General features: G+C 38.2%; 1 protein-coding gene across 2 annotated transcripts in view; it reads left to right on the top strand.

Annotated features, from left to right (window-relative positions):
* Positions 1–17,332, top strand: part of boc (BOC cell adhesion associated, oncogene regulated) — a 30,644-nt gene extending 13,312 nt beyond the window's left edge. The window contains exons 2-19 of one of the 2 annotated variants that reach the window (XM_048174650.1): positions 426–550; positions 753–1,034; positions 5,399–5,545; positions 7,125–7,268; positions 7,348–7,641; positions 8,670–8,942; positions 9,339–9,598; positions 9,686–9,845; positions 10,760–10,819; positions 11,043–11,252; positions 11,862–12,040; positions 12,151–12,250; positions 12,336–12,458; positions 12,566–12,748; positions 12,851–13,053; positions 13,165–13,253; positions 15,686–15,846; positions 16,146–17,332. In XM_048174650.1, coding sequence (XP_048030607.1) covers positions 442–550; positions 753–1,034; positions 5,399–5,545; positions 7,125–7,268; positions 7,348–7,641; positions 8,670–8,942; positions 9,339–9,598; positions 9,686–9,845; positions 10,760–10,819; positions 11,043–11,252; positions 11,862–12,040; positions 12,151–12,250; positions 12,336–12,458; positions 12,566–12,748; positions 12,851–13,053; positions 13,165–13,253; positions 15,686–15,846; positions 16,146–16,282 — 3,114 coding nt within the window. In that variant the 5' untranslated portion in view covers positions 426–441 and the 3' untranslated portion in view covers positions 16,283–17,332. Of the gene's footprint in view, positions 1–425; positions 551–752; positions 1,035–5,398; positions 5,546–7,124; positions 7,269–7,347; positions 7,642–8,669; positions 8,943–9,338; positions 9,599–9,685; positions 9,852–10,759; positions 10,820–11,042; positions 11,253–11,861; positions 12,041–12,150; positions 12,251–12,335; positions 12,459–12,565; positions 12,749–12,850; positions 13,054–13,164; positions 13,254–15,685; positions 15,847–16,145 lie in introns of both variants that reach the window. The other variant, XM_048174649.1, reaches the window with a different exon arrangement.
* The last annotated feature ends 1,652 nt before the right edge of the window (positions 17,333–18,984 follow it).

The raw sequence follows: 18,984 nt of genomic DNA, 5'->3' as shown, positions 1-18,984 counted from the left end.
CCTCATTCTAAGGTAATAAAAACATAACGGTTCTTTATGTAAGGTCTTTATACACCATTGAAACGTAGTTATGTATATTATATTGCATTTCTGTCAATTGATCCTATCCTAAATTTACACACTGCACCTTTAATGTGTCCTTGCTGTATAAAAGTACTAAAAAAAAACTTGCTGACCCCAAACATTTGAATGGGTATTGTGTGTCTTCATGTAGAGTGCTCCCCTGAAAAGTGCTTACTTTAGTTTCTCTGTCTTTGAAGTAAGTAGTGCATAGCTTTCTCGACTTGTAAATGGATTATGCTCTGAATTTGGTCTATTCTTGTTTGAATGTGTATTTGTTGACTCACTTCTATATTCTCCATATGCCCAATTTAATGTCACGCTAACTACATTTTCAGTTGATAACCTGTTTCTCTTTCTTACAGGGGAAGTGTATGGAAGATGTCTGGGATATTGGACTGGATACCCTGGGAAAGAAAGCGGAAGTTTCGAGCGCTTTGTGCCCTGGGTGCTCTGCTGTGCTGCCTGCAGGATAGTGCTGCTATTAGAGGTGGTTTCTGACACCTTGGTTCTGCTCCACTAAAACATTATGAAGTTGGCTTCATTTGAGCTGGAACAAGCTGGACTCAGATCCAGCACCTATTATCGTCATTTGTTTTGGATTTGTTTACAGAACAACCACTGGCTCTGCACCCCTATTCCTAAATTCACTACTTCAGACTTTATGTACCCTCCCTCACTTTCTCTTCTAGATGATGTCCCAGTCTTCACCGAGGAGCCTTTTTCTGTGGTACAGAAACTGGGGGGCAGCGTGACCCTGCGCTGCAGCGCCCTGCCTAACCATGTCAACATCAGTTGGCGTCTAAACGGCCGAGAGCTGCCAGCTGGGGGCGATGAGGAGCTGGGAGTGCTGGTGCGGCCCGGTTCTCTCTACATCCCCTCCCTTACCAACCTCACCGTAGGCAGATACCAGTGTGTGGCCACCACCAGCGTCGGGTCCTGTGCTAGCGTGCCAGCCAACGTTACTGCAGCTAGTGAGTACACACACTTTTGCAAATGCCAGTTACTTGGTACTTTGAAAATTTTCTGTGCTGAACTCAAAGGGCTCTACAGTGTGTGGTTGTGCTCCAGGCCAAGCTCTTCTGCTGGTGTGTGTGTATGTTTTTTGTGTGTTTGCCCTAAGTTAGTCAGTGTTGGAGCACGGGAAGGGGGGTGTAATGTGACCCACCATATGCCTGTGCGTGTGTGTGTACGGGTGAAACCACGGGCCCCATTAGCAAAGGGCCTCCTCCCTGTTCTCTACTGCTTCTGTCGTCTTACACAGAGACAGAACAAAAAAAGAAAGACAGAAAAAGTAACAGTGAGTGAATTTTGTGAGTTTTGTTAGTATAATGAGATAAATGTGAGTTTGTGCATGCATATATACTACTGTTCAAAATACTTTTCAGCAAGGATGCACGAAATAGATCAAAAGTTACAGAAATACATTTATAATGTTACTAAAGATAACCATTTCAAGTAAATCCTGTTCTTTTGAATTATTAATTCATCACAGAATTTGAAAATATATTAAAATAAAAAAGTTATTCAAAATTGTAATAATATTTCTGTATATTACTGTTTTTACTGTATTTTTGATCAAATAAATTCAGTGCTGGTAAGCATAAGAGACTTCTTTCAAAAAAATGTATAAAATCCTACCGACCCCAACTTTTGAACTCACCTTCAAGCCATCCTAGATGTATATGACTTTCTTCTTTCAGTCAAACAAAATCGGAGATATATTCCAAGCTTTATAATGGGAGTGAAATTTTAAAAGCCCAAAAAAGCACATTCATCCATCATAAAAGTAATCCATACGGCTCCAGAGCGTTAATAAAGGCCTTCTGAAGCGAAGCGATGCATTTTTCTAAGAAAAATATCCATATTTATAACTTTATAAACTAGAATCATTGGCTTCCGTACACGAGTCGATTTCGGCAGAAGAGTGAACTTTGAATGTGCAGACGGATGTTACCGGAAGCTAGTGATTATAGTCTATAAAGTTATAAATATAGATATTTTTCTTACAAAAACGCATCGCTTTGCTTCAGAAGGCCTTTATTAACCCCCTGGATTACTTTTATGATGGATAGATGTTTTTTGGGTTTCAAAATCTGTTACTATTCACTCCCATTATAAGTCTTGAAAGAGCCAGAATATTTTTTAACTTTGTATTTGACTGAAAGAAGAAAGTCATATACACCTAGGATAGCTTGAGGGTGAGTAAATTATGGGATAATTTGTATAAAACCTTGAGAACAATCCAAAGAACATCTTGAACTTCAATGGAAGCGAGAACATCTGACTGTCTGTACAAATTAGCCTGTTTTTATTTGTGACCTATAACAAATGCTGAATTTTTTTACATTTCTTGCTAATTTTTAATATTTCTTGATTTCTCAAAATTTTGAAACTTTAAATTTATCTAGCTTTATTTTTTGTTTTGGGAATATGTGCCACATACGAAATTCTAAAGAACTGTGTGTGGATGCACGCTTGTTTGTGTGATAGTGTGAGGAGCGCAGGTTTGGCAGGACTAGTCGAGGCAGGATATTCTGTCAAGATGAGACGCGACATGAGATTCTTGACACCGTTTTCACCTCTCAAAGCAGGCATGCTTTACATCATTCACCCCCCTGTCTTTGCTCTCTCAAACTGTCTGCATTTCCACTCATGGCATTTAATGGTGCATTGGATTTCAGTCCTCTCAATGCGCATTTGTTTTTTCTAACTTTCAGCTTCTTTTTACTTTGACTTCTCGTACATGTGTGAGATGTAATTGATAAGGTCTATGAGTTAGGAGTCGAGAGCTAGGGGCGTGCAGATGCAAGCTCTTAGCCGGGGCCCCCCGTCTCTGATGATCCCACGTAGGCCCCTCTCTCTAATTTAATAAAGACCTCCTCCCTTAGTCTGCCAGGGACTGGACGGTTCCTCAGGGAGGGCGCTGCGTGTGATCGCGAGCCTGAAGTTGTCTCATGTCTCCACATTTCAAAGCTCTGCCCATTTGTTTTTGCTCTGTGAAAGAGCTTGGCTCTCCCTGGTATCTGTCTCTGTAGGAATCCTGTCTGAAGCGTCTCCCACCAGGGAGGCCGTTGCCTGCCTGAGCATTATTTCAAACTCTCCTCTTGAATTCCTCCAAAGACAAGCGAGCCTCCCGTGTCCTTCAAGCCAAGAAACATTCCTTCAGCACTCTTTCTCTCCCTTTTTTTCCCCCCCCCTCTCTCGCTCGCACAAAAAACACACCTCTTCACATATGTTTTTAATACACGGCGTAACAAATTCTCAATAAACTCTTGGGCGAACCTGTTTTTCTTTATCATCCTGTAGGGCTACGTGTAGTCTGGCCAACTATATTCCACACAATAGTTACTGTATCATCTCAGTACGAGTTTTAAACGTCATATAAACACGAGCACTCATACACACACAGGCTCTGTGGCCCCAGACATAAAAATGATGAATGCTAAGTAACCGTGCAGCATGTATGAAAGCTTTGCCAAGTGGAGTTGGAAACTCGTCTGATCTATTTTATAAATACTATTAATTCTGCACGGCTCCCAGCATTCCCTGCTCTCCAGGAGACTTAGAATGTACCGCACACACGCAAACAAATCACACATTCGCCCTTTACCTCCTCACGTATAAATACAAACATATTAGAAACATAAAAAACATTTGTTTCACAGTTTTAATTTGTAGTCTGCCACTTTCATTTGTTCGGCATGCACAGCATAAAAGTAGTCCATACGACCCGTGTGCTATATTCCTAGTCTTCTAATGTTATTTGATATGTTTGTGAGAAAAAGACTGAAATGAAGTTTTATATGCTGGCAAAAATTCTCTAGGCGGCGTCCGTGTTCTCACATGACGTTATTGTAGGGCTTTAGTATATTTGAAATATAGGACATGACCTTGTATAGACCACTTTTATGATCCTTTTCACAGATTTTTAGGGTAAATCATGGTGCCTTTTTTGGAGTGTTTGTTTTGTCTTTTTTGGAGCTTAAGAGCACCTATGAAGTGTTATTGAATGATTGGAGCTGCATAACACTTTTTTCTTTTTACTGAAAAATAATGGGAAATTAAAATTTGAGTGACCTATTCCTTTTAAAATAATCAGAACAAATAAATAATTACATATATGTGTGTTATACATTACCATTCTAAAGTTTGGGGTCGGTAAGAAGTCTCTTATGTTCACCAAGGTTGCATTTATTTGATAAAAAATACAGTAAAAATGGTAATAATGTAAAATATTATTCCAATTTAAAAACTTTTTGCTTATTTTATTTTTATTACATTTTTATTAAAACTTTTAACAAAATGTTTATTAAATGTTTTCTCCCTCTTTTTTCCTCCCCTCTTACACACCTGAAGGGAGGAGGAATGATTTGAGGAAAGGGAGGTGAAGGGGGAGTCAGTCAGAGGAGGGGTTAAAGGTGTTCACTGAGGAATTTAGGAGAGGTGTGGGGCGGTGCGAGATTGCTGGCAGGGGTGGGCTGTAAAAAGACCCTGATTGATTTAGCAAATGGATCGTTTTTCCCCAAAACATTCTCCACCCTGCTCATATCCTGGAATTCTCATCCCCCAAAAAATGATTTCAAAAACCATTTCACTTCAAAAACCAGGCGATTATTACTTTCAGATTACAGATGCAGCTGGTGTCAGAGAGTTTATCAGATCCTGATTATTTAACTGCTCTTCTCATCCATCATTGTATGTCTTTGCTTCCAGGAAAACTTAACAAAAAGCTTTTTCTTTTTTTTTTATCTTTACCTCACAGATCATTTGGCTCTGTTGTACATAACTTAGAGACTTTTCAGACGCCAAGGAATATATCTAAACTCTGGAGAACAATGAAACAATTTGATTTGTGAGAGGAATAATGAACAGTTGGGGAGATATTTGATTAAGTTCGGGGGTTTTCAGGACAGCGCTGAGCAATTTTCCCTGTCTGCCTTTGGAAAATATTCCCTTCACAGAATGACACACAGACTCGCTTAGAGTTATTCAGTTTTATTGCAATCCAAACTGCTTTTCCTCTCTTGAAACTCAAGAGATGGGTGACCTTTAGCCTTTGACCTCATTTTAGCCTGGGCTGACTTGAGCTTAAGGAAGCTAGACTTTCTGTCTCTGTTTTTCAGAGCTATTGGGTGTCTGCCCATTTGATATCCCAGTAAAAGTCCTAAGCATATGCACTCTAAAGCTTCTCAGTTTCCTGAATTGAATACAAAGAGGCTTTCAACTTTGAAACCGGCATTTGGACGTTGAAGATTACCATTGCTTTTCCTATTTTATTAAATATACTATATGTTTGAGAAACTTTGTATGATAATTCTTGTGTGTTTCCGTGCAGAACTGCGTGATTTTGAGCCAGATGACCAGCAGGAGATTGAGGTGGATGAAGGGAACACCGCGGTGATCGAGTGCCATCTGCCTGAGAGTCAACCTAAAGCTCAGGTCCGCTACAGTGTCAAACAGGAGTGGCTGGAGACATCTAAAGGTGTGTTTTTGTTTTGTTTGTTTTTTTGCTAGAAAGTTACTCTATGCCAGTGGTTCTCAACCAAGGGTCCTGTGACCCACTAGTGGGCCTCAGCACACTTAATATTTTAAAACACATGTTTTGTCTTATTTTTATAAAATCACTTCAAATATTGTCTTTGACAATGAGAGGCCTTGGAGTCTAAACAATTGAGAACAACTGCTCTTTTCAAGTGCATAAATGCTGATGCTTAAAGATAGACAAACTCAGTTTCATTCTTAAATGTCAGATTACAATGTACAAAGCAATGTAAGGGCGAGCATTCTCATCTTTGCCACAAGGGGTGCTGTAATGGCCATTAAAGGATTAGTCCACTTTTAAATAAACTTTTCCTGATAATTTACTCACCCCCATGTCATCCAAGATGTCTTTCTTTCATCAGTCGAAAAGAAATGAAGGTTTTTGATGAAAACATTCCAGGATTATTCTCCTTATGATACCAGACGAGGAATAAGGGTCTTATCTAGCGAAACGATCGGTCATTTTCGGAAAAATACAACTGTATATGCTTTATAAACACAAAATATCGCCTTGAACGTACTTCCGCTTTCTGCATTCTTCAAAATGCTTACGCTGTATGTCCTACGCCTTCCCTATTTTACTTACGGAACGAACGCGGCGCCAGTTTCGTTTTTTTTCCGTAGGTAGAATAGGAAAGGCGTAGGACATACAGCGTAAGCGTTTTGAAGAATGCGGAAAGCAGAAGTACGTTCAAGGTGATATTTTGTGTTTATAAAGCATATACAGTTGTATTTTTCTGAAAATGACCGATCGTTTTTGCTAGATAAGACCCTTATTCCTCGTCTGGTATCGTTTAAAGCCCTTTGAAGGTGCACTGAAACTGTAATTTTGACCTTCAGCTGTCTGGAGGCCATTGAAGTCCACTATAAGGAGAATAATCCTGGAATGTTTTCATCAAAAACCTTAATTTCTTTTTGACTGAAGAAAGGCAGACATGAACATCTAGGATGATATGCTTCTTGCTGAGCAAATAAGTTAAAAAGTTTATGTTTCCAACTAGCTACCAAGGTACTACTGAGCTAAGAAGTACTCCGGTAGCTAGGCACAGACATTTGACTGTAACTCAGTAGTATACTATGTAGTAAGAAATAAGAATACTTCTGCTCTCCAGATTTATGGCTAAAATTTAAGCACAATTTTATCTGAGCCATCATTGGATCTGTTAAGCGCTGCATAATTTGAATTCAAATATGATTTACTTCAATTATTTCTGCCATTTTAGAACTGCACACTAGCCGATTCTGGTATTTGGGTGTTTGACAGCTCTTGTCTTGTTGAGATTCATCAAGTTCTTTGTGTGTTGTCTGGTCTTGTCCACATAACAAAGCACTGCCTGTTAGCATGATTGTCTTTCTTGCAATTACTCTAGTTGTTCAAATATTCAGTTTAATGATGGTGAAGATCACAGCTTAGATTCAAGGAAATGACCTTAAGGAATGTTCTAGATTCTTAAATTAGATTCTGTTGAGAAATCTGTTTATACTAGCTTATACTCATTGGTTCTTTGATCGTGTCCTAGGGAATTACCTGATCATGCCATCAGGAAACCTTCAGATAGCAAACGCTACACAAGACGATGAGGGCCCCTATATATGTGCTGCTTACAACCCTGTCACCCAGGAAGTAAAAACCTCCACTTCTACCGATCGTCTTAGAATACGACGTAAGTGGACACAAAACATAAAATGAACACATTCTGTCACATTTGTTGACATACAATTGACATGTATTATCTTGTCTAGGTTCAACATCTGAGGCCGCGCGTATTATCTATCCACCTGCATCTCGGTCCATTATGGTGAACAAAGGCCAGCGGCTTGTGCTCGAGTGTGTGGCCAGCGGCATTCCCACTCCCCAGGTCACATGGGCTAAGGACGGTCTGGACTTGCGAAATCATAACAACACACGCTTCTTACTTAGTAACTTGTTGATTGATGCGGCAAGCGAGAGCGACTCGGGCACTTACGTGTGTAACGCTGATAACGGCATTGGCTCTGCGAGTTCTGCTACGGTGCTGTACGACGTGCAGGTGTTTGGTGAGTATGATTTCTAGAGAGAAAGAATCTCACACTATGGGGCCACAAGAGTTTTGTGTGGTCCATCATACTTTTTTTTTTTTTTTTGATAAATAGAAAGTATAAAAGAATGGCATTTATTTGAAAATAAATCTTTTTTAACATTATAAATGTCTTTTACAGTCACTTTTAATTTGAATAAAAGTATTAATTTCTTTAAAAAAACAAAAAAAAACTGACCCCTCACTTCTGGATGTAGTTTATATCTATGCTTCATATTTATACATTAAACTAGATTAACATTAGTTAATGCACTGGGTATCACAATGAAATTTTTCCAGAATGTATTAATGTTGTTACAATTTATTTTTCCCATCCATTTAAAATGGATCAATAACTATAATTGCTCTAATAACTGTGTATTGTTAAAATTCATGGTTCTAAAAAAAAAAAAAAAAACATTTGTTTTTGTTGTAACTGTTCAACTGGCAGAACATCACCTGACTAGTGTCTCTTAGGTTATTTGATTATTTGTTCAAATGTAGTGGGGTATGAAAAGCAGGAACCAGGGCAGTGATGGAACATTTTATGTGTGTGGTGGCACAATTTCAATTTCCAGTCATTTAATGCTGCTTTACGGTAATAAGCATGTATCAGAACCAGCGGGCTTAGTGAATAAATGTGATAATAAGCATCTAAAAGAACCCACAGTACATTTACTGAACAAAGTAAGTGTGTGTGTGTGTGAGTGAGTGAAGGATTGAGTTTCTGAGACATTGATGAGGTTGTTTTTGTGGGCTCGTCTCACGGCAGCTGTGATTAATTAAGCCGCTCTTGCTGTTGCTGTAATGAGCTTGAGCTGATTCACTAGCATCCAACCATCAAGTTTTTGGAGAGGGTGAGAGAACCCAGTCCATCCCAGACTCCTTTGCAGCAGCATGCCATCAAAAACAGCACTCGTGTTTTGTGCTGCTAAACAATCCAAATGCATTTTTTTTTTTCTCGTGTTTTCACTCATCTTTCTAAAATTCCCTTCTTTTGTCTTTCAGAGCCTCCCCAGGTGCGTGTCGAGCTGCAGCAGCAAGACGTTGCATGGGGCGACACGGTGCGTTTCAGCTGTCAGGTGAGGGGCAAGCCCACTCCCACTGTTGTGTGGCTCCACAACGCTCAGCCCCTGAGCCCGTCGCCTCGCCATCGGGTGACCTCACAGGTGCTGCGTGTGCTCCACGTCGGGCCGCAGGACGATGGCATGTACCAGTGCATGGCGGAGAATGGTGTGGGCAGCTCACAAGCAGCCACAAGACTTCTCACTGTCCCAACAGGTATAAAACACTTTATTAAAAATGATAAAAGTTAGGATTATTTATTATTTTTACTATATAATTGTTATAATATTTGATTCCCAGGGAAAGTATACATTAAATTCAGTATAAGTCGCTTTGGATAAAAGTATCTGCCAAATGCTTAAATATCAAAATCACTTCTTTTTACTACTACTGCTAATAATATTAATAGTAGTGTTAATATTTAACATTCTAAAATTTATAAACAAAAGTGAATAGAATATAATTATCTCCAATTTAATAATATTGAAGTATTAATATAAAATATTATTTAAGTACATAAATAATAAAATGGAATTATTATTATTATTGTTGTTGTTTTTTTTATTGTTTATTGTATTTTTATTTAATTTTATTCATTATTCTTTATTTCAGTGCCCTCACGATCAGGCAAGCTGCCCTTGATTCGACCGATGAGCCCAGATAAAGTTCTGCGGGAACAGCCACCTGTGAAGCCTGTGGCCACCAGTGCAGTTCTGCCTTTCGACTGCTCTGAGGTCAGAGTCTCCCCCGCCGAAGCTCCAATCATCTCTAGTCAGCCACGCACAGGAAAGGCCGACTACTACGAACTTACCTGGAAACCCCGTCATGATGGAGGAGCACCTGTGCTGGAGTATGTCGTCAAGTACAGAAAGGTACAACACTGCCCAGTTCACTCTACGATATGTTTGTCATGTGATTCCACTCTTCTGAATTATTGTGTGTACTTTTCTGTCTGACAGGCTGGAGAATCTCCCGGAGAGTGGACCACTAACACCATTTCAGGCTCCCAGAACAAGCTGACTCTTACCAAACTGCTGCCTGCCAGCCTCTATGAAGTGGAGATGGCCGCTAAGAACTGCGCTGGACTCGGGCAGCCCGCGATGATGACTTTTAGAACAGGCAAATGTATACAGCCATTCAGCTAGTTCAAGATTACCTTTCTGCATCAACATATGAAAATTTGTTTTTCTAATGTTAAATATACTCGAGATCAAGTTCCCTTTGTTTAGAGGAGGGCTTTGCATCTTCTTTAGTGGTTTATTTTTCTATAATGACCCATTTTTCTCCCACATATTACTTGTCTACTTAAATTATAACTAAATAAACTGGCAAAAATATGGGTTTGAAATTAAAACTTTTATGCCTAAATATTTGACCAACTAATGCCATGGTTTGCCAATCAGAATTTCAAAGATTTTAGAATCAACAGGAGCAATTATCAGGTTATTAATTACAAAACTATATAAAATGTAAATAAATAAGAGACATATTTAAAACTCTATTGCTTAAAAATGCTGCTAAATGTAAAATAATTTTTAAGATGAACAGTTAAATATGCATATTTATTTGTCAATTCAATTTGTGTTTGAAAAGATAGTTAAATGTACCAGCAATCAGTTATACACTTTAGTAGCACTAGTAATCATACTTCACCTCAGATTGACCAATCAGGATTGAGTATTCATAAGATAGTGGTATGAAAAAGAGGAATTGTCAATTAAATGTAACGAATGAATAATGAATTTATTAATGAATAAATTACTTGGACATATAAATATGCATATTTTAAAACTGTTTGTTTAATTTGTCTTAAAAAAGGTAGTCAGTTATAATAAACATTTACAATTTAGTGGTCATTATACAAAAATATTCCACCTCAGAATGATCTACCAGTTAGAATCAAGTATTCAGAGAGTAACAAATTATACTTCTTTTTTTTTTTTTTTTTTTTTTTTTTTTTAAATATCTGAGTAGAAGTTTGAAAAATGAAATACAGTAGTGAATTAAAGTGTCTCTTTAATTTTGGTCTGCAGGGCGAAGAGGAGGACACACAGGGCCTCCAAAAACGCCAGAGACGCCACCTCGTCTCACACGTGAGTATACATTTGCCCCTATGATGATAATATAATATAATATAAGCTTGCTGTATTTCTTTAAGGCTGCAGTAAAGTACTAAGGAACTAACAATAAAATATTTAATTTTTATCAGTCACTGATTGTTCGGATTATTATTATTATTATTAGAATAAATTATGCTAAAATTACTGTTATTTTATTGACAATCTTTCTTTTCTTTTCTTTTTTTTTTTTTTTCAGCGCCAGAAGCTCCAGACAGACCCACTGTTTCCATGGCCACTGAGACCTCAGCCTATGTGACGTGGATCCCTCGTGGGAACCGTGGATTCCCCATCCAGTCATTCCGTGTGGAGTACAGGAAATTGAAGAAAGGCAGTGGAGAGTGGGAGGTGGCTGTAAACAATATCCCTCCCTCTCGCCTCTCAGTTGAGATAACAGGCCTGGAAAAAGGTGAGATTTATATCATCTTCACATAAGTGATCAGCTGATTAAAGGTTTTCAGTGGCGGATGCCGAAAGTGAAATAATATGGTGAATAATATGGTGAAATATGGTGCGAAATTGCATCCTTCATTCTGTTTTTATTAACTCAAAGTAAAAAATGCAAATAAATAAATCAAATTTAAAATATACAAATTTTAAATTTTAATTAATGCTTAAAATTGTAGTTAAATGTAACATTAAAATATTTAATCACTTTAAAATTGACAAAAAAATCTGCAAATTTAAGTGTTTATTTATTTGTTTTAAAAGATATTTTAATGTAACAACAAAACAAGTTAATAAATCACTTTTTAAATTGACAATTAAAACTGTTTAGTTAACTTTTAATATTAGTTAAATGTAACCAAAATCTAATTTAACTCATTTTTAAACAAAACTTTAAGTTGCATATTTAAAAGGGGAAAAAAAAGCATTGGCAAGTAGCTTTTCCTAATTTGTTTGCCATTGGACAGTTCACAACCAATGAATGTTCGACACACTTGACTGAACTCATGTTCCTCATGATCTTAAAAACCCAGCAGTTGACTTATTCCTTTTTCTTTCCATTGCATCGCAGGAACATCATACAAGTTCAGAGTTTTAGCCGTTAATGTTTTGGGAGAGAGTCCACCAAGCGCTGCCTCTAAAGCCTACACAGTGGTGGGCAGTGGTGCACCAAACCGACGTCCCATCGACGGGCCCTACATCACCTACAATGAAGCCATCAATGAGACCACGATCATCCTGAAATGGACTGTAAGCGTTCCTTAGTAAACACTTTTACATTGTCAAATTCAAGAAATCTAACCTGTTTGTTGTCACAAGATTGTCGGACCTTGAAATAAATATTTCTGTTCTCTCTGCAGTACACGCCAGTCAATAACACCCCCATTTATGGCTTCTACATCTTCTATCGACCCACCGATAGCGACAATGACAGTGACTATAAAAAGGACATAGTGGAAGGTAAGTCATGTACTTCCTTTATTTTTTAATTTCTCAATTAAATATTAAAGGAATATAAAATGTAATGGTTCGGTGCTCTTTTTAGGTGACCGTTATTGGCACTCCATCACAGACCTACAGCCTGAAACGGCGTACGACATTAAGATGCAGTGTTTTAACGAAGGGGGCGAGAGCGAGTTCGGAAATGTCGTCATTTTAGAAACTAAAGGTTTGTTTCCACACTCACATTCCGAACCGCACCTCGGCCAATTTCCAGAACAAAGATCTTTTCTGACAACACAGATCATAAGTGTGAACATCTGTGTGTACTTACAGCTCGCCCTCACCAGAGGACCACACCTCCAGAGACATCATCGTCCAGACCCGACCATCCAGGAAACCCTGTTCCCCGGCCTGGTGATCTGCCTTACCTCATTGTGGGTGTGGTACTCGGAGCATTCGTTTTCATCATCGTAGCCTTCATCCCAATCTGTCTGTGGAGAGTTTGGGCCAAACAGAGTGAGTGCAGGTTTAGAAACATTAAAAGTCAAAGATCGTAATTAGGGATTTAAAGTTAAGACAAGGAACCCTGGATGAATTTTGTATTTTTCTTTATTTCAGAACAAACTTTAGACATGCGCTTTCCAGCGTTGGCAGCTACAGTTTCTCCATGTCAGTACACCATGGTACCCCTGCAGGGATTGGCTCTGGGTCGGCCTTGTCCTGTAGACCCTCACCTGACACCTGCCCACACTGTCTACGCTCCTAAAGGAGAATATATTCCCAATGGGAAACACACTACACAGCACCTTCCTGGACACCGGGTAAGTTTGCACTATAATGTTTTGTGATATTCAGCCCTTCTCGGCCTGCTGTGTTAGACCAGCAAAGGATATTATATTGCATTGATGTTTAATCTCTTGCCTCTCTCGTAGGAGGATGCTGACTATGAGTTTGAGTGTGATGCGTTGTTACCTCAGAAACTTCCCAATCCGCAACCACATATCCGCAATTACTGTAACGGGTAAGAATTCTACTATTGCTTTGTTTTATTATAGAACACGCCCTTTTGAAGTGCCCATATTGTTCTCTTTTAAAAGTGCTTAATTGTATTTTTTGGGGTCTGCTTCAATACATTTAAAGGTGCCATCGAATGTTTTTTTACAAGATGTAATGTAAAAAGATGTAGATGTAAAAAGATGTAATAAGTCTAAGGTGTCCCCTGAATGTGTCTGTGAAGTTTCAGCTCAAAATACCCCATAGATTTTTTTTTTTATTAATTTTTTTAACTGCCTATTTTGGGGCATAATTAGAAATGCGCCGATTTAGGTTGCGGTCCCTTTAAATCTCGTACTCTCCGCCCCCGGAGCTCGCACTTGCCTTAAACAGTGCATAAACAAAGTTTACACAGCTAATATAACCCTCAAAATGGATCTTTACAAAGTGTTTGTCATGCATACTGCATGCATGCGTCGGATTATGTGAGTATTGTATACTGTTATATATGCATTATACAGACTGCAAGTGTTTAAAAATGAAAATAGCGACGGCTCTTGTCTCCGTGAATACAGTAAGAAACGATGGTAACTTTAACCACATTTAACAGTACATTAGCAACATGCTAACGAAACATTTAGAAAGGCAATTTACAAATATCACTAAAAATATCATGTTATCATGGATCATGTCAGTTATTATTGCTCTATCTGCCATTTTTCGCTGTTGTCCTTGCTTGCTTACCTAGTCTGATGATTCAGCTGTGCACATCCAGACGTCCTGCCCTTGTCTAATGCTTTGAACATGAGCTGGCATATGCAAATATTGGGGGCGTAAACCCCGACTGTTACGTAACAGTCGGTGTTATGTTGAGATTTGCCTGTTCTTCGGAGGTCTTTTAAACAAATGAAATTTATATAAGAAGGAGGAAACAATGGAGTTTGAGACTCACTGTATGTCTTTTCCATGTACTGAACTCTTGTTATTTGACTATGCCAAGATAAATTCAATTTTTAATTCTAGGGCACCTTTAAATTATTTAAATTTTGAACTATTATAATTTGTCTCATACTGTACATTGCTGCAGAAATTCTTTCAACCCTCAGCCTGAAATGCTCTGTTTTAGATTGTATCTCTTTAAAGTCACCATGAAATCAAAATTGAAGTTTTTTGGCTTTTAGTATGGATATGTTAGCCATAAGATTATATAAGCTAGTGTGCTCCAAAACAATGACAAAATTCACATTTAGAAGATATAGGCAATATAGATCAATGGTTTTTGATGACATCCTGCACTTTAGCTTCTCATCAGATTTTCTAACTATTCAAATGCTATCTAGAATCTAAAGCGTCCCACCCCCTAAATTATAAATAGATGCTGAAGCTGTGGCTAAAATCGGTCACTTGTTCACACATTTACTACTTTCTAAATGGTGAATGGTACATATATCGTTTAAATCTGCTTTCCATTGGGGCGAATGAAGTCTGGTTTCACGTTAGTATCATACGAACCGCCACAGCGTGCACACAGTCTGCTCCGGTCCAGAGACACGACAGCACAGAGTAGATCATATGCGCGAGACTGCGCAGACCACAAAATGTATCGGACACATTTGAATTCTGCACAGAATGCTGTATTTTAAAGCAATATGGAGATTAGGAGGAGGAAACTAAAGCTTTACTGAGCTCAACAGCTCTGGCCGAGCTGTGATATAAATGAAATGCTTTTGGCTATTTTAAAAAAAGGGGAGGAGCTGTTCGATATGTCCCGCCCTGTCTTACTGTTTCAATGGAAATTACGTCAACATATTGAATAATGCTGCGCTTTACAAGGCACTTCAGTGGTCCTTTTAAAAACCCATCTTTCCACAAAATCCAGTCTGCTCTGATTGGTCAGCTGGCCCAGTCTGTTGTGATTGGTCCACCACTTAGAGTCGGAAATGTAACGGCCATTACCATAATTGGATTTTAGCTCCTGAGGCTTCATTAGCAGCTGTAAACCGTATTATATCTATGGTAACTATGGCGTCTGTATTGTCATATCGGAGTTTGATCTCCTCGACAAAGCAAAATCAGCAAACTGTTCTTTGGGGGCGGGTCAACATCCAAATGTGTAACATGGTGACAGCAAAGTCGGCATGGCTACAAACAAGGCAGCAAGTGTTTTCTGTTGGAGAGATTAACTCCTTTTGGTGTAAACTTTGTAAATTTACAGATTGTTTACATGCACAAACGGCAATATTACACAATAAAGGAAAGGAACAATAAAAAAAGCATAATAGGTGCTTTTGATCTGACAAATTCCTGATGGAGAAAATCAAGTCCTGTCCTACATTTTTATTCATCTTTGATTGTTTGTCACATTTATGGAATTTAACTGGGTTGCAAATGCTGTTTCATGGTGACTGTTATGCTGGGACTTTTAAGTTTATTCATGGTCTTTTTTTTTCTTATTTTTAGGGTGTCTGGCTGTCCTGAAGAGGGATGCTGTGGGCCTGATGATTCCCCCTTGCAGGTTCTCAGATTATCGAGACCTACTCATCCATCTCAAAGTCCTGACTCCATGCAGGCTGATCACTCCCTCACTGAAGCAGTTCATTTAGATGGGGAGGTCACTGCCGGTGCGTTCAGTTATTTTGTGTTACGATAAAGGCAATGTCAAAAGTAACTGCAATTTGAAAATGAGAGAAAATTAATTAAGGTGGCCTAATATTATCTGGCCTGGACCGGTTCACCCTGCAGCTACACATGTTCAGCACTCTTTTTCTTAATTTGTTATTGAAAAATTGTTAAATGCATATAATTGATAATTATGCAAGGGGTGAAAATAGTCAAACATCAAATTTAGCATTTGAAAAAACACCTAATATAAAATTGTAACATGAAGTTGAGTAATCTAAATACATTTTATTTCCCACAGACTTGCCCCTGTTAACAACAGTTGATACAGGCATAAACCGGTTGCTCCAAGATGCAGAGCAACAGGAAGTGGGAACAACACAGAACATGAAGCAGCTTGAGGGACAAGGGACAAGGGATGATCCAAAAGATGGATGAAACTGTAGAAAAAAAGGGGGGAAGAAAGAGAAAATATTTATTTTTGTATAACAGATGCTATATTTATATATTTATGTATTTGTACATTGTACATTTTCTTTTAGAATGTATATATAGGTTTTTTTATATCCGATGTTAAACATATTTTGGTATGTTTGTCTGTTACCACCAGGACTTTTTATAAGTATGCTGTATAAATGATCCTCATGTGAGATAGGAACAACCTGACACCTCAACACCGTACATACAGTATCAGTAATAAGCTCTAGATTTTCTACTGGCAAGCATCTCTTGATGTTTGAAGTACAGCTGGTGGGAAATGTAATGCTTTTAGGGCATTATGATTATGATCCATTCATTAAGAATGTTGTAACGGGCAGTGCTTTGGGACAATTGACTGTTTAAAAACACTTTGCATCAAAAATATTTGTAGTATGTGTACTCCATATATGCATACATATTTATGCACAGTATGTTGTATCCATTTAATAGCTTTATGGCATGTAGATGCTACTGTGAGGCTTAAACACTCAACACACACAACAAATAAACGGTTTAAGAACTTTTTGATTGTAACTTGTTCCAGATGCGTCCTCAGTTGTAAGTAAGGGTTTTTGAATGCCGGTACAGTGTGTTACAGCTTTGTATATATGTTACTAAGATTTATCTATTTCCATCATTAACAAAAATGTTAACAAATATATGCAAAGTATATGCTTTCTGTGTGTAGTAATATTGACTACGAGAAAGAGACCATATATTGTAGGTATTTATTTTTTTCAGTAGCCTGGATGCGAGACATTCTTGAAATGAACACGCCTACCTGGAATATGCTGATTTTTATATTCTAAACTGGTTTGATGTAGTCAGCTTGTATAGATGTACTTTTACTTTTGGAGACCTGCTGTTCTCCTGCATCAGTATTAGCTTCTTCCCACTGTTATAAACATAAAACATGAAGGAAACGATCAATCTCCAACATATTCTCTGTGTAACTGCATGGTTACATCGATTGAGCACTATTGCCTGTAAATAAAGCTAAAGAATTCATATTTCTTGTTGTCATTTTTGTCTTTTACTAGCATATATGAAGGCATTGAGCATGGTTGGTGTAGATGCATGTTTTTCTATGGTTATAATTCTAATGTAATGTGATGCCAAATTGCATATTTTAGTCCGATGCAGCGGACATTAATCATGACATATGTAGCTCAATATACACTATATTGCCAAAAGTATTGGGACACGCAATACTTGACAAATCACGCTTCTCTGTCTGGCAATCCGATGGATGAGTCTGGGTTTGGCGGTTGCCAGGAGAACGGTACTTGCCTGACTGCATTGTGCCAAGTGTAAAGTTTGGTGGAGGGGGGATTATGGTGTGGGGTTGTTTTTCAGGGGTTGGGCTTGACCCCTTAGTTCCAGTGAAAGGAACTCTTAATGCTTCAGCATACCAAGACATTTTGGACAATTTCATGCTCCCAACTTTATGGGAACAGTTGGAGGATGGCCCCTTCCTGTTCCAACATGACTGCACACCAGTGCACAAAGCAAGGTCCATAAAGACATGGATGAGTGAGTTTGGTGTGGAGGAACTTGACTGGCCTGCACAGAGTCCTGACCTCAACCCGATAGAACACCTTTGGGATGAATTGGGGCAGAGACTGCAAGCCAGGCCTTCTCGCTAACATCACTGCCTGACATCACAAATGCGCTTCTAGAAGAATGGTCAAAAATTCTCATAAACACACTCCTAAACCTTGTGGAAAGCCTTCCCAGAAGAGTCGAGGCTGTTATAGCTGCAAAGGATGGGCCAACTCCATATTAAACCCTACTGATTAAGAATGGGATGTCATTAAAGTTCATGTGCATATCAAAGGCTAGTCCAAAAGCTAGAAAGGAAATGTAGTGACACAAAATAGAACCAGAGTCTTATTCCATTATTCCTAGTTGTTGGGAGACAAACACTTTCAAAACACATTTCCAAGCAAAGAACTATAGAAATGATCCCTGAAAATATAATCAGTCATTTGTTACAGTACTATTTATTACTTTAGTTAATGCACTGTGAACTAACTTGAACAATGAATTTGTTAATAATGAATTAGCAAAAGTTGAGATTAACATTAACTAAGATTAATAAATACAGTGAATGTTAACTAATGAAGAAAATTTAACTGCAAACCAGAGAGGTTTTCTAAATACCAAGTACTTTTCTCAGAGGGTTTCTTAGAACAAGGTACTTTTATCAGAGGTTTTCTGTTACTCAGTAACACTTTATCATAATTTTTATTTTCAATCAGCTGGTCTCAAGGTCATGCTCCCTTTAAACTCACAAAAGTAGAATAACTACAAAAATAACCACTGGTGTATTTCATCATATCATCTAAATGCATGAAGTAGCTTAATGTTGAGTGTCTTTTTGGAGCCACAGTATGTAGTTACATAAACTGACAAATTTTAATTTTGACGTTTACTGTGCAGAAAAACTTTTGGTTTTGGGAACAGAGCTTAGCATTTAAAAGCAGCAGTTTAAATCTGACAGAAAGGAATATGTAAGCCTAAAAGGTAATGACAAAAACTTTGAAAAGCACTGACATCTGGTGGATTTACCATGCAAGAACAAGCAATCTGGGAGAAAAAAGTACCTTATGCCCTCCAAATCAATGACAGTCACAAAAGTCAGTCAGAAACAAATAAAA

This window comes from Megalobrama amblycephala, linkage group LG22 (assembly GCF_018812025.1).
Source record: "Megalobrama amblycephala isolate DHTTF-2021 linkage group LG22, ASM1881202v1, whole genome shotgun sequence".
Lineage (NCBI taxonomy): Eukaryota > Metazoa > Chordata > Actinopteri > Cypriniformes > Xenocyprididae > Megalobrama > Megalobrama amblycephala.
The sequence above is the reverse complement of the archived record's forward strand: the minus strand, read 5'-3'. Positions and strand labels throughout refer to the sequence as shown.